Source organism: Podarcis erhardii (genome assembly GCF_964252035.2).
Source record: "Podarcis erhardii genome assembly, chromosome: 1".
Classification (NCBI taxonomy): Eukaryota; Metazoa; Chordata; class Lepidosauria; order Squamata; family Lacertidae; genus Podarcis; species Podarcis erhardii.
In genome coordinates this window covers 30,250,676-30,264,759 of record NC_138497.1, presented here as the reverse complement: position 1 = coordinate 30,264,759, position 14,084 = coordinate 30,250,676, and the positions used below count along the sequence as shown (strand labels likewise).

At 43.0% G+C, this 14,084-nt stretch overlaps 2 protein-coding genes across 11 annotated transcripts in view; one reads left to right on the top strand and one right to left on the bottom strand.

Annotated features, from left to right (window-relative positions):
- Window positions 1-26: 26 nt before the first annotated feature.
- The window catches only part of SAMD15 (sterile alpha motif domain containing 15), a gene marked incomplete at its 5' end in the record, with an annotated part of 30,789 nt that continues 16,731 nt past the window's right edge, over window positions 27-14,084 (top strand). For 2 of the 5 annotated variants that reach the window (XR_014157280.1, XM_081865056.1), the window contains 4 exons: window positions 27-434; window positions 1,006-1,104; window positions 1,973-2,339; window positions 5,384-5,457. Coding sequence is in view for 4 of the 5 variants with exons in the window: in XM_081865056.1 (XP_081721182.1) it covers window positions 27-434; window positions 1,006-1,104; window positions 1,973-2,339; window positions 5,384-5,457 (948 nt within the window). Of the gene's footprint in view, window positions 435-1,005; window positions 1,105-1,972; window positions 2,340-3,214; window positions 3,443-5,383; window positions 5,458-7,930; window positions 7,958-9,793; window positions 9,851-14,084 lie in introns of those variants that run through there. The other 3 variants (XM_081865054.1, XM_081865055.1, XM_081865057.1) reach the window with 3 other exon arrangements.
- On the bottom strand, window positions 3,528-12,479 carry NOXRED1 (NADP dependent oxidoreductase domain containing 1). Of its 6 annotated transcripts, none has more exons than XR_014157230.1 (8): window positions 12,267-12,479; window positions 11,591-11,783; window positions 10,902-11,050; window positions 9,275-9,455; window positions 7,962-8,116; window positions 6,397-6,622; window positions 4,112-4,253; window positions 3,528-3,799 (listed from the first exon to the last, which is right to left on the bottom strand). XR_014157230.1 is itself a non-coding variant. In XM_081864559.1 (8 exons), the coding sequence occupies exons 2-7, from the start codon at window positions 11,743-11,745 to the stop codon at window positions 4,153-4,155; spliced, it is 1,146 nt and encodes a 381-aa protein (XP_081720685.1). In that variant the 5' UTR covers window positions 11,746-11,783; window positions 12,267-12,476; the 3' UTR covers window positions 3,528-3,799; window positions 4,112-4,152. The 6 variants fall into 6 exon arrangements, 4 of the variants coding, with proteins under 4 accessions (XP_081720685.1, XP_081720684.1, XP_081720686.1 ...); XR_014157231.1 differs by having other exon boundaries at window positions 3,528-3,750; window positions 12,267-12,478; XM_081864559.1 differs by having other exon boundaries at window positions 4,112-4,432; window positions 12,267-12,476.

Below are 14,084 nucleotides of genomic sequence, written 5' to 3'. Positions count from 1 at the left end.
GTTGCTGCTCGGGGCTGGCCGGGGACATGCAGTCGCCCTCGCAGGCTGCGAAGATGGAGGAGAAAGCAGAGGAGAAAGCTGAGGAGAAAGCGGAAGAGCCGGAGGATGCGGCGGACGACGACGACGACGACGACGACGAAGACGACGAGGATTACGGAGAAGAGGATGACGACGACGAGGACGACGAGGACGAGGGAGGAGGCGGCACCAGGGGGGCTCGGCGGAGGCGCCGCAAGTCAATCCGTCCTGACTCCGGATTCAAACTCGATTCCGCCGTGTCTGGCTCCGAAGCGGGGCTTGAAACCGAAGCGGGAAGCGGGGAACAATCCGAGCAGGATGGCAAGAGTCCCGCCCTGATGGGCCCTTACTTTTTAGCCTGGACTCCCGAAGAGGTGGCCGAGTGGATCGAAGCGCTGGGATTCCCCCAGTACAAGGTAAACAGAGTTGGCTTTGCAGCGCAGGGAGACAGCAGGATGCATGCAGGATGGGACCATCACGATGGTACAGTATGTGGAAGAAGGAAGTTCAGGGTGAGGGGAGGGGAGTCTTCCTGATATGACAAAGCGAAGAAAGGTTACCCTGAGCAGGTGTAGAGTGCACTTCAGTCACCCAAGTGGATGCTTTTGTAACACACTTTTGTTATTCTTCTGATTTGTAATTGCATTGTTTTGAATTATAGACATGTATCCTAGAAGGGGTCACACACACACGAAATGAAAATAATCCTGACCAACCTTCACGTATAGCAGCATTGATTTATTGAATGTATTTATATCCTTCCTTTCAAAGAAGCCCAGGGCAGCATACATGAGAAGACATTCAGCTGTTTGAGCCCAGCTCCACTTCTGTGAATTGTTGGACCTTTGTTATATTTAATTAAATGCCACTAGTTTAAGTTAGTTGGAGAAATAAATAAAAGGTTTTGCCACTTGTCATACATACCACATGCTATGTAATTATGCAGTTTTGTTGTTGCTGATTTGTTTCTTGTTTTGTTGTAATTAGGAGTGTTTTACTGCAAACTTTATCTCTGGTCGCAAACTCATCCATGTAAATTGTTGTAATCTACCACAGATTGGGATAACTGACTTTGAGCATATGAAGGTAAGAGCATACTGCAACTGGATCTTCCTTGTAGATGGAAGACAGATTATGTGACAAGCGATATGGGCATATGCACTTTTGTAGAGACTAGATTTTTTCTCTGGTTACTTCTGTTTTATTATACACCGGGTGCTTCCATGGTAGATTTTGCCACAGTGGAGAGAGAGCTGAATAATACCATTTTTTGGCAGAAGATGAACTGTGGCAGAACAGAAACAGTGCTGCATGTAACGATTGCAGAATAGGAAAGAAAGCAATGCCTTCTTACATCCTGAGAACAGGAGGCTGGACTAGATGGTACTTTGGCCTGATCCAGCAGGGCTCTACTTATGTTCTTAGGATTGCAATATTAAATCAGTAAAATCTGTCTATTGCTGCTGGATCCTGTCTCCTAAAACTATTGCTATTATAAGCTTATAGCTAAAACTAAAGCTAGAAATTTCTGTACATGACATAAAATAGCAGCAGCCATGGGAATTTTGGAAACCATCTAAAGAAACTGCTTCAACTAACTGAAATTGCATTTTTTTTATCCGCACACATTCATCTTAGGAAGCTTTCCTATACTAAGCCAAACTTTTTCTCCATCTAGCCCAGTGTTATCTACTCTGATAACAGTTTTCCTAGTTCTCAATGAGAAATTTTCTCCATTGCTTGCTACACAGGATACATTTAAGAAAAGATGCCAAGAATTGAAACTGGGATCTTCTATATGTGTAACATGTGTTTTATCATGGAGCCATGGTCCCTTCCTTCTCTTGCTGTTTTATTATGGGATACAAGGATGAAAACACAACAGAACAAAAAATTTAATACATTTATTTTCCTAATGGAGATGGTTTTCTTAAAACTTCCTTTTGCTTTTCAGGAAATTTCACGACATATGCGAGAATTGCTGGAAATAGAGGAGCCCCCCTTTGTCAGAAGCATCTCTCTCCCCCGCAGAGATAATATGGGTTTGTTTCTGGAGCAGAAATCGCGGACTGGAAAACGAAGTGATGCCCTTACCTATTCTCAGTTTATCGAAGACTCAGGATTACGTAACTATGAGCCAGCACCACCACAGGATGAAAGTTCATGGCATGAAAGTTCACAATATAAAAGTTTACGGCAAAGTAGCTCGCGGCGGAGTAGCTCACGGCGGAGTAGTTCACGGCGGACTAGCTCACAGCAGGCTAGCTCACATCAAGCTAGTTTGCAGCAAGCTAGTTCTCAGGAAATGAGCTCACAACATGGTAACTGATATTCCCAAAAGAAATAAAATGGGTTTTTTAACACTATCAAGTTGGGTGTGGTCCCCATTCAATGAGCAGCTAGTTGGACTACCTGATCTTAAAAGGCAATTTTAGTGGTTTCAGAGCAAACAGAGATGTGCATTTCTGCAGCCTAATCCTAAACATGGCAAAGAGGGCAGTCATGCCGCTGTGGTGTCAACACAGAAACAGAGCGCACAGAAACACAGGAGAGTGTTTCTGTAAGGAGTTTATCTTAAGGTCTTTTCCTTGCTCTTTGTGAGGGCTCACATTGGCCTGATTCACACAACAGCCTAAACCTAAACCATTGCTTAGCCCAAGTGTGTGTACAAGTGTGTGGAGGCTCCTGGAGAGGAGATTGCATATGATTTGGTCCTCTTTCTGCTACTGCACTGAACTAAGACATGGTCTGGCTTATAATATCATCCAAACACAAGCTCATGGTTTAGGTACCCTGGGAAACCATAAACTGTAAATCTTAGAGCAAATCTTAAAGCTTGTGGTTAGTGTGGAAACCATGAGCCCAGGGATCAATGAGCCAAACCATGGTTTAGCTTAGTGCAGCACATTAGCAGTACAGTCAAGCCTCGGTTGATGAACGCAATCTGTTCCGGAAGCCTGTTTGGCTTCCGAAATGTTCAACAACTGAGGTGCGGCTTCCAGTTGGCTGCAGGAGCTTCCTGCACTCAAGCAGAAGCCACATTGGACATTCGGCTTCTGAAAAACATTCGAAAACTGGAGCATTTACTTCTGGGTTTTCGTTGTTCAAGAGCCAAAACATTCCAAAATGGAGGTGTTTGGGATCCGAGGTTTGACTGTATGTATATTGTCGTTGGAGCTATGGTTTGTCTTAACAGGGTGTGTGAGCCAGACTGTAGTGTGATGGCTGTGAACATGCACTGTGAAAGCCACGGTTAAAACTTTGCCCCAGCCATGATCTCACCATTTAGCCATAGTCAAGCAACCATCCCTCATCCATAGTATCTCCATCTACAGTACACATTTGTAAGGATTACCTAGATTACCTATATGAAGTGTATAGTAAATGTCAAGTGTTTTTAATAAATAAAAAACTCTGAATCTATGGTTTTGGATATTTACATTTTATGCGACAGATTTTTGTATTCATCCTTGAGTTCATAAAATATGGATTTTGCTTCATAGGCTGCGTTCACACAAAATTTTATTCATGAAGCAATGGAGACTGTGTTCATTGGATTGCTTAGAAGTTGTGTTTCACAGTTTTTCATTGAATATATTTTCAAGTGATCATGCTTGGCTTCAGCTAAGAAGTGATTTTCCTGTTTTCCATTTATCCTGAACTGAGGCAGCTGTTTATCACCATTGTATTGCAACATTGTATATGTTATTTATTTAAATCACTTGCATTCAGCTATGAGGTTTAGACAAAAACAGTGGCAGATGAAGGAGTACAGGTTTAGCTACATGAGAGGTAAAAGAACAAATGGCTAATAATTATATTAGTGTTTCTTTTCACTTTATTTTACCATACCATAGCGTAGATATGATAGGATCTAAACATTTTAAAAACATGTCATTCCTGAGATTCGGTTTGTAGCAATTCTTCCCTGCTTAGCCTGTGTTACAAACTTTCCATTGCTAAATATCACCCCCCCATTGATATATTTTTTCATTACAAATCACTATTTGGATTCCTGAAATGTATGTGGATAGAAAGGGTAGTAGTTACTTAATACTTACATAGGTTTTAGTACTGAGATTAAAAGCAATACCTTTCCTACTTCTTCTTGACTGGAGTCACACCATAATTAATTTATGTCTCTTCAGAATCAGAACTAGATCCCTCTTCTACTTTGCTTATGAAAGTCCCATCTAAGCCATGAATCAAAGTCTTGGTGGGGTTCAGTAGCACAGCTGAAAGAGATGTCTTCTTAGAGACAGCGCTAATTGAGTCTTCAATGTTTGTAGATAATACATCAATCAAGTTACGATATAATAAAGCAACTTTCTGGAAAGATGTAGTTGATTCAAGAAACTGGCTAAAAGGTGAGTCCCTTTGCTGTACAGCTGTCAGGTCAAACCACGGGAAAGTACTAGGGGAACAAAAAACATTTATATATAGGTCATTACTACCAAACTTTGGAAGGACAGATCGTGAAGCTGAGGCTCCAGTACTTTGGCCACCTCATGAGAAGAGAAGACTCCCTGGAAAAGACCCTGATGTTGGGAAAGATTGAGGGCACAAGAAGAAGGGGACGACAGAGGACGAGATGGTTGGATAGTGTTCTCGAAGCTACGAACATGCGTTTGACCAAACTGCGGGAGGCAGTGGAAGATAGAAGTGCCTGGCGTGCTCTGGTCCATGGGGTCACGGACACGACTAAACGACTAAACAACAACAACTACCAAGACATCTGAAAGCAGCCCTGTTTAGGGAAGCTTTTAATGTTTAATAGGTTATTGTATTTTAGTGTTTTGTTGGAAGCTGCCCAGAGTGACTGGGGAGACCCGGCCAGACAGGCGGGGTATAAATAATAAGTTGTTGTTGTTGTTGTTGTTACTATTGAATACATATTTGAAACCAAAGGGAGTGGTGCATCCAAAATGCTATGGAAAGAATTAATGTAGTATAGAATTCTATGATGTCACCACAGTAGGCAGTTTTTTTCAGTTAGGCCTGTTATCAACTGTAGGGAGTGAGAGTGATTTTCACAATGAGAGCAGCAGTTGTTTTATGCTACTATGTGCCTTGGAATATAAGTCTCTACATATTTAGCCAGTCTCATATATTAATGTAAATGTGTTTTAGCATACCAAGTAAAGTAATGTGTTATGTTTAAACTCTAATCTTACACAGTCTTTTCTAGGAGAGAAAAAGAGAATGATATTTTATAAAGGGTTAAACGACCTTGGGCAACTTCCGCACATATAAATGCCACCATTCTATCCTTATATTTTTGTTGTTATAGAGGTCTTGAAGATAAAAATGGGAAGATTTAATATTTAACTTGCTAACCACTTTTCTTTCTTTCTTTCTATGCAAGGGCTGCTAAGAGAAAACAAGACAAAAGAACAAAGAACAGAATATACTGCACAGCTTGGAAGCTGCCTTCTCTTGGTCAGTCCACAACAGAGATGGCATTAAATGCATTTGATGGGTTGTATTCAACATAGCGCTAAGGTGAACATTCCATCAACGCAAGGATTTCTCCCTGTGCAACAAAACATACCTCCCTTTCTCCATGCACCCCCTAAATCTGTGCTGGAGGTTTTCCCAACCCTCACGAGCAGATGCATGGGGCATGTGCAGAGAGAGGAAAGGAAATCCTATTGCGCTAGTACAAGTATTTAGTTGAATGCAGTGGCGTAGCGTGGGTTATCAGCACCCGGGGCAAGGCAAGTAATTTGCGCCCCCTAACTCGTGGATTTCCCTAACCCCCAGATGTTGCACCCGGTGCGGCCGGCCCCCCCTGCACCCCCCACGCTACGCCACTGGTTGAATGTCACCTTAATGTTTCTTCCCTTTTAGCAATAACAGTCGGTAGAAGCTTACCTCTTTAAGCCAATAACAGTCTGGATGGGGATTTTCAGCAGAACTGAAGCATGGGGAAAGGTAGCATCCATTCTTGCACACCAGAGTCCCATGCCAGTGCTGCATATACTTAGTGGCCATTGCAATGGTATAGCAACCCCACACACAATCAGGACTAGACACAGGATGCGTGACTTTTCAATGTTAGGAACTCACTACCACATGGAAACATTTCCAACAACTTCCACGCAACTGCCTAACTTTAGGTTTAACCGTGTCTCAAGCAGACACTAACCCCAGATGTTAAACTATCCAGTTATATAAACTCTATGTCTTCTGGAAGTTTAAACTGAGTAGGGTTTGGAGAACAAGAAAATGGGGGGTTGGGTCATCAGGACTGAAGAACATAGGGTTCTTTTACTTGGAAAGCGTGTTTCTAATTCAGTATCATGCATAGACGAAGTTCCATCCACTTTTTAAAATGCTCAGTAGGTCAAGAGTAAATTTCCAGTTTGTCATACTTACTTATTACATTGCAGGGTGGAAGCGAAGGCTTGGTTGATGAAGTTTTCACAAACTAGCTCTGGCGGTTCCGATCTATTATCTAAGGAGGTGGTGCTAGCTTTTGCAGGAAAACACGCTTCATTAAGGAAGAGCAGGGCTCTCATGTAGGTTACACGCTGCCATGTGTAGCTGTTTAGAGCTGCATAGAAAACTGCTGCCAGCCACTTTGTATTGACAACAATTTCCGCTGTAAGATAACACAAATGTTATATTAGACATACAAAGTGTTTAGTTCACCATACTGCTAGGCCAGGCCTGCACAATATGATGCAGCCCTTAAGCCAACCTTTCCTTTCAATTTGTGACCCTTCTCCCAGGTGAGGGATTGCCATTGTCTGAGGCCCTTTCCTGCACCTTTTTGGGGAAAACATATAAGGCCCGCAGAAGCAGGTTCATGAATGGGAATTGGGCTGAGAGAATACCTGCATCTCTCCTCCTGTCCGTGGATGCAGACTCTGACCTGACAGGCAGCTAGATGAGTCAAGAATAAAATGGTTGACTTCTGAGGCAGCTACTACTTCAGGATTACAGGTGGATGAATCACATTTTTAAAATCTTCTGTAGAAACAAGTACTTGTACATAGAAAACTAGCGCAGCAAGGAGCTCAGTTGCCTTTTGCAAATATGCTACTTCTTTATTTATTGGAATCTTAAAAAAAATAATAATGGGGAAAGCATGGACCAAAATAATCTCCCTCACTTCCAGCCCACTCTACTATCTCATTCTGCTGCATGTGTGGACTGAGTCTCAGAGGTAGGCATGTGATGCTGGTGCCATTTTTTCCAAGCTGATGGCAGCCAGCTATAATGGATGGTGCACCTGCATCTGGGACTCCATTTCTGGGCTGGAGAGAAAAATTATAAGGGGCAGGGGGGTTTTTTTGGTGGTTGTTTTTTACATGTTTAGGGTTACTCTCATTTTAACTCAAGAAAATCAACATTTTATAGTTCAAATCAGGAAAATAAATACAGTAAATGGACAAAAACACAAAGATTCACAAAATGTTTGGGGGTATGCGTATCCATGCGTACCCCCAGAAAAAAAAGCACTGAGAAGGGGTAATTGACAGGGACAGAGGACAGACCTCTGGTGATAGAGAGTGAGAGAAAAGAAAGCTGTGGAATGGGGGGGGGGAGTGGAAACAACAGAAATGAGGTTCAAACATCCAAGACTAAAAAAGAAAATGGTTAAAACTGTAGCAAAAGTGAACTTTGCTTTTAACAGCAGGTGGTCTGAACAAAATATTCAGATACAAACGTTAAGTATTGGAAATGCTCAGATATAATCACTCATTTGCCACATATAACAGGGAGATGTCAGAAGGCCTACTATGTTTTTGGAGGATGGTTTGTTTTGTGCATCTTGATCCAAGACATGGCAAATGAACCTAGTTCACCTCCTCCCTGCATACAGATACAAAAGCTGGGCTTTGATAATAAGAGGTGAACATTAATTTAACCACATAACAATAACCAAGCTCTCTTCTGCATACAGGCTGCAAAGTGAAGAAAGATAGTTCACCTACCATTAGGGTTACAGGGACATGTGGCTTGAATAACAGCTGGGTCTTTGAGGGCTTCCACAACTGTCCTGCTGGCCTCCCATATCTGAAAAAGTCCACTCTCCACAAACTTGTACTGTGGCCTCAAGATGTTATTGGAGGAAAGAAGTTGTTTCAGCCTAAAAGCAAATAAGAGCAGAGTTAATCAGATGGACTTTGGTCTGAGAGGCAAGCAGGCAGAAGAAGAATGATAAAACGTGTTCTAAAGCTCATTTTGGAAAATCACATTGACAAAGACTCAGAAACTACAGCACCATCTGGTGTCGCATGTTTAACGATATCATTGCCTGAATGTAGCTGAGTCTCCTGTTACATGCCTTCAAAATGCATTCATGCATGTGTGTGGGCTTACTGGACTGGATTGTAATCACTGCCCCAATTTCTACATGTTGCTGCTGTAGTTATTCATTTATATACCCCATAATGCCAAAACAGGGTTCTATGTGGTTTACAAGTCTAAAAATCAGTTGCACAAGCATTAAAATATAAATGATTAAAATTCACAATAAAAATCCTATTAAAACACTGAAACATAAACTCATCATTAAAATATACAATAAAGCAATCCCATTAAAACAATACACTGATTAAATGTTCGGTAGAAGATATGGGTAGAGCCTGGTACTATGAAAATGATATGTTTGCAATCACCATTCCTGACATCCTTAAGAAAACTCACAATACAGGCCAGAATGGTCATTCTGTAATGTGTCAATCTCTGAGCAATGTGAGGTTTTAGGGGTTCAAACTTGTACCGTGGGTGCGGTGAGTGAGCAAGTGTGTGTCATAGTATAAGCAGTTAAGAAACCAAACACATCTGGTAGTGTGCCCTGCTTAAGTTACATTGGAAAAAATTCAAACATGGCTTTCCTTATAACCCAGAATGTACATGTTTTGCATCTAATTCTAATACCAGCTGTGCAATCTTGGGGGAAATGTGCATAGGATTGTGGTCCCAAGCTATAATTTGATGAACGGTTAGTTGGGAGAGTTTCCTTGAGAACTGAATGGGACTTGCTTCTGAGTAAACAGGCATAGATTTGCACTGCTAGTCTCAGAATTCTAAAATATAATATGAGCAAAATCCTTAGATCTAGTTCCCAAGTAAAGCAGATAGTACTAGGAAGGGTCACCTTGAATAGGTAAGGTTCATCACAACTTTGACACCAGCAATTGCTTAACTCAGAGGAAATAGTTACTTGTTGCTTTTAAGTTGTGTCACACAATTGGATGATATCTTCAAATTCAGCTAGCTCTGATGTCGTAATGCACAATACCTGGGCAGAGGGATAGCTGTGACCAGGCTATAGACAATGCAACATTTTGTAAGTGCATCCTGGATTTCTGCACAAATGTGTGGGAGGTGAGACGGAAGACAGCAGAGAAATACAGCATCTGCCCAGCCCACCAGCTTCCTGTTGTCATAAAAGCAGGCAACTCCCAGTGTCTCAAATTCTCCTGGAAAAGACAACGGAGAGGAAGAATGATCTCTTGTTTCCACATAAGAATGGCCACCTATTTAATACCTGAGGTTGCAATCCCATGCACTTTCAGCTAAGAGCACAGTGGTGCTCTCACCCAAGCACAGAGGGATTTGTTTCTGAGTAAACCTGTTCAGGACTGCACTGCAAGGTTGTGTGATCCTACACACAGAGACAGCTCACTTGGTTTGTATAGCATACACCGTTCCAATAATCTGAAGTGGGTACCAAACAGAATGCTGATTATTGTATCCTACCTTTCTCTACCATTAAAAGCCAGTTTCAGTAAAAAGCTTCTTCAACCATCACTTCCAGATGATGTGCAGCCTCTGCTTCCTGGGGAGGTGTATAGCATAGTTACAGAGAAGCCACTAAGAACATCTCTAGGTATGCCCTTATAGCACATAGTGTACTTATGAGGATGTTTTCCATCTGTCCTAATGTAGAGGGCATTGGGATGGAGTTAATGTCTGTAATTTCTTTTTGAATACATTAACATGAAAGAAAATGGGCCATAACAGTGATGCGAGATGACTTCATTCTAGCCAAGTCCTCTCGTCTGATGACACTTTGAGAACTTTGCATAATGTATTCCCCACGGTATGCCCCACGGAGAGCCTTAAGGTCCATAAATAGCAATACCCTAGTGGTCCCGGGCCCTAAGGAAGTTAGATTGGCTTCAACCAGAGCCAGGGCCTTTTCAACTCTGGCTCCAGCCTGGTGGAACGCTCTGCCTCATGAGACCAGGGCCTGCAGGATCTGATTTCTTTCCACAGGGCCTGTAAGACAGAGTTGTTCCGCCTGGCCTTTGGCTTGCAGCCAATTTGATTCCCTCCCCCTCTTTCTTTTTTCCTTTCTCCTCCTGCGATGAGGCTAATTTTAATATTTTAATGTTTCAGTATTTTAATGTTGTATTTTAATTTTGTTTTTAAGTTGTATTCATTCAGTTTGTTTTTATTATTGCTTGTTAGCCACCCTGAGCCCGGCCTTGGCTGGAGAGGGCGGGGTATAAATAAAAATTATTATTATTATTATTATTAATGATCACAGATAGCTGTCATACACCACAGTTCTTCTGGGCTATGGAGGACTAAAGCCTCTGTCCCAGAAACAAATGCAAAAAACAAATCACCTGGCACTATTTAAAAACTCTGATTTAAAGTCTATAATTCGAAAATTGCCAAACCTCAGAAACTGGCCACCTTTCAAAAACTATAAAAAGACTTTTAATATTCCTCCTCTTTATCTTCAGGGATGATTATTGGAAAGGATTTCATTGCTCTAAGCTTCCCTCTATCTAGCTATTTCCTGTGTGTTTACCATTCATTTCGAATAAAGACCTGGATCTCTAGGCAGGAGTGCACCTAAATTTTGCGATTACTAAATTGATTGCCTAAATGCCTGTCAAGCTCCTGAGTCTTACCCAGAGTTTCTGGACGCCTTGTAGATATCTGGATGCTCTTTCCTGACATGCCACCCAGATGCAACATTGTCCTGGCCAGTTGTTTCCCAATATGGCCTCCACCAATAATCCCAAGCTTCAGGCCTTGGCTGTCACCCTCTCTTTTCTGCCTGAGGAAGAACATAAATGGCAGTGTCACTCATTCGTTTAATTTGTATGCTGGTTTTACATGCACAAAAATGCTAAAAGTAGCCTGCAACAAGAAAACAGTAGGGCATCTCACAAACAATTTCATAATAACATAGCAAAACAACACAACAGCAAATATAATAGCATATGAAAAATGTCAATACTATATAAATGCAATGAGATTACACAAGCAACATCCAGCACCCAATTGCAAAAAATAAAGAGCAATGCTACAATTCTATGATTCTATGTGATTTTCATCCCTCTTTAATATCCATTACAAACAATGTCTTGCATCATGGACAGATCAATAAACTCAAACTCTGTTGAAACAGAACAGGAGGAGCAAAGCTGCACAAGTCAGAATGAAGTCGTATGATAAAAGTGTGTGAGGTCCCTTTATGCTTTGCCCCTGTAGACCAGACTGAGAAAAGGGGAAGAAAGTGGTGTTCTGTTAATATAATGCAGCTTTAATCCACAGCAGGAAATCTTCCAGGATCGATTTTTGTTCCTTACTTTACCTGGTGGCTTGGAGCAGTCTGCAGAAGAAGAATGCATGGGCACAGGCAGTCACTGTCAGTCCTTTGGCACGGCACCTTAGGCTCATCAGGGGTTCATGTATCCCTGCTCCATAGTCAGGCTGAAAGGTCTTCAGGTTCACCATAATATCATCCATCTTGAGCTTGAACAGAAAGCTTCTGTGGTGAGCGGCAGCTGCAATAGTGGCAGAATGGTCATCCATTTCCAGCTGCTCTGTGGTGACCACCCTTTCTGCAAGGGTGAAATCAACTATTGTGCATGTGGCCCTTCTTGTGTGCCACCCAGAGCCTCGGGTACTTTTGCCTTTGGTCAACCGCACAGGGAAACAGCACAGAAGGAGAAACAAACTTCTCTGCCACAAACTCTGTGCTTCCAGGAAAAGGGGGAGACCTCCACACATTACCTCTGTGGCTATTTGCACAGCTCTTGGGAATGAATGGAGTGGATGTCCCTTGTCCTTCTGCCCATACTCAGTTCAAAATATAGCCTTAAAAAAACAACAACTAGCTACTGACCAAAGTCATCAATTTGCCATCAAGAGGATAGTACTATTGAAATGTAAGGACCTACCTTGTCCTGTTGAACCATTGATGGCCATGAGAAGCAAAGTTGCTTTCGCCTGGCACAAGAAAGGGGGAAAGGAAGTAACATTCTCACCCAATTACCAGCTTTCACATCTGCTGAAAGAAACAGGCAGCTTCAGTGCACAGCATCCCATCCTTTTTCACTCCAAAAGCTTCTGGGTCCTGCTCAACTGCCATGCTATCAAACGAAACCACCGTCGTCATGGCAAATGCCTGGTAACTGAACCTTGTTTCTAGAACCCATTTTTGCACGTGCTGATGTAATAATTGCTGCCTTTAAAGGGGACAGCAAATCATTTCCCTCCCTACAGGGAATCTGAGCAACTCCTTAAAAGGTACAGACTACTTTGAACTGTCTTATATGAACTTTCCAGAGCTTTAGACATCTTTGTTTGAATCTGCTGATACCTTGTGTTGAAATTGTTATTTAGAGTATGAACAGCTGTTATGACTGGAGAGTCTAAGGTGGCTGACTTTCTCTACTCTTACAATATATGCTTATGTGTGAAGGGAAAATGCTAAACTAAATTCAATTTATTTTAAAAATGACTCTTGCATTAAATTATGTGTTCCAGACTAATTGCCCCTTGTGTCCTTTGGGGTTGAAGTGCCTTCCAAGACAGGAACATTTATATCCTTGACCTTTAACGCATAAGAAATTATGAGGGCAACTTACAAAAAGCAAAACTTCTTGCCTTATTTTTCATCTTAGAGCAAAACAGGGGAAATGAATGCAATTACCTAAAAATATAAACTTTAAAACCAGGCATACCAGAATTGGCCAATTGACACATGCGGTACTAGCTTACGTATAAACCATACATTAAAGCTGTTCTCTTCATATACTCTAAAGCATATACCGTATTTTTCACTCCATAGGGCGCACCTGACCATAGGGCGCATCTAGTTTTCAGAGGGGGAAATCAAGGGAAAAAATATGACACCCCCCCCCCCAGCTCTGGGAGCAGCGGACAGGCTGCGCGCAGCCTGTGCGCTTCTCCCAGACCTTCTCCCTGCTTTTGCGGGAGGTGGGGGAATTCCCCCACCTCCTGCAAAAGCCCACAGGAGCCACGCGCGGCTCCTGCGGGCTTTTCGACCAGGAGGGAGAAGGGACTGACGCGGCCAGTCAGTCCCTTGTCCCTCCTCAGGGAAAAGCCCCCAAGAGCGGCGCGCTCTTTAAAGGGTTCACAGCTCCTGCAGGCTTTACGACAAGGTGAGGGAATTCCCCCATCTCCCGCAAATGCCCACAGGAGCCGCACACTCTTTAAGGAGTGCGTGGCTCCTGCGGGCTTTTCAACCAGGAGGGAGAAGGGACTGACACGGCCAGTCAGTCCCTTCTCCCTCCTCAGGGAAAAGCCTCAAAGACCAGGTCGAGGAGCAGCGCAAAGGCGGTGCGCCACCTTCCCGCTGCCCCCCGGCTTGTGGGGTTGGCGGTGGGGGGAAGCGCTGCTTTCCCCCACCACCAGCCTCAAAGACCAGACTCTCTTGGCTTCAGTGAAAGGAACCTGAAGCCTCCGGAACGCAGCAGGAACTCGCTCTGCGCTCCGAAGGCTTCAGGCGGCTATCCCTGAAGCCTGGAGAGCGAGAGGGATCAGTGTGCACTGACCCCTCTAGCTCTCCAGGCTTCAGCGAAAGCAAAGCAAAGCCTCCTGAGCAGGGAGGGAGCGCTCCCTCTGTGCTTCGGAGGCTTTGCGTTGCTATTGCTGAAGCCAAGGAGCCTGCATTCGCTCCATAGGATGCACACACATTTCCCCTTAATTTTTGGAGGGGAAAAAGTGTATCCTATAGAGCGAAAAATACGGTACTTCTCAACCTTGGATCCCCAGAAGTTCTTGCACTGCAACTTCCATAAACACTGACCACTGGCCCTGATGGCTAGGAATGATGGGAA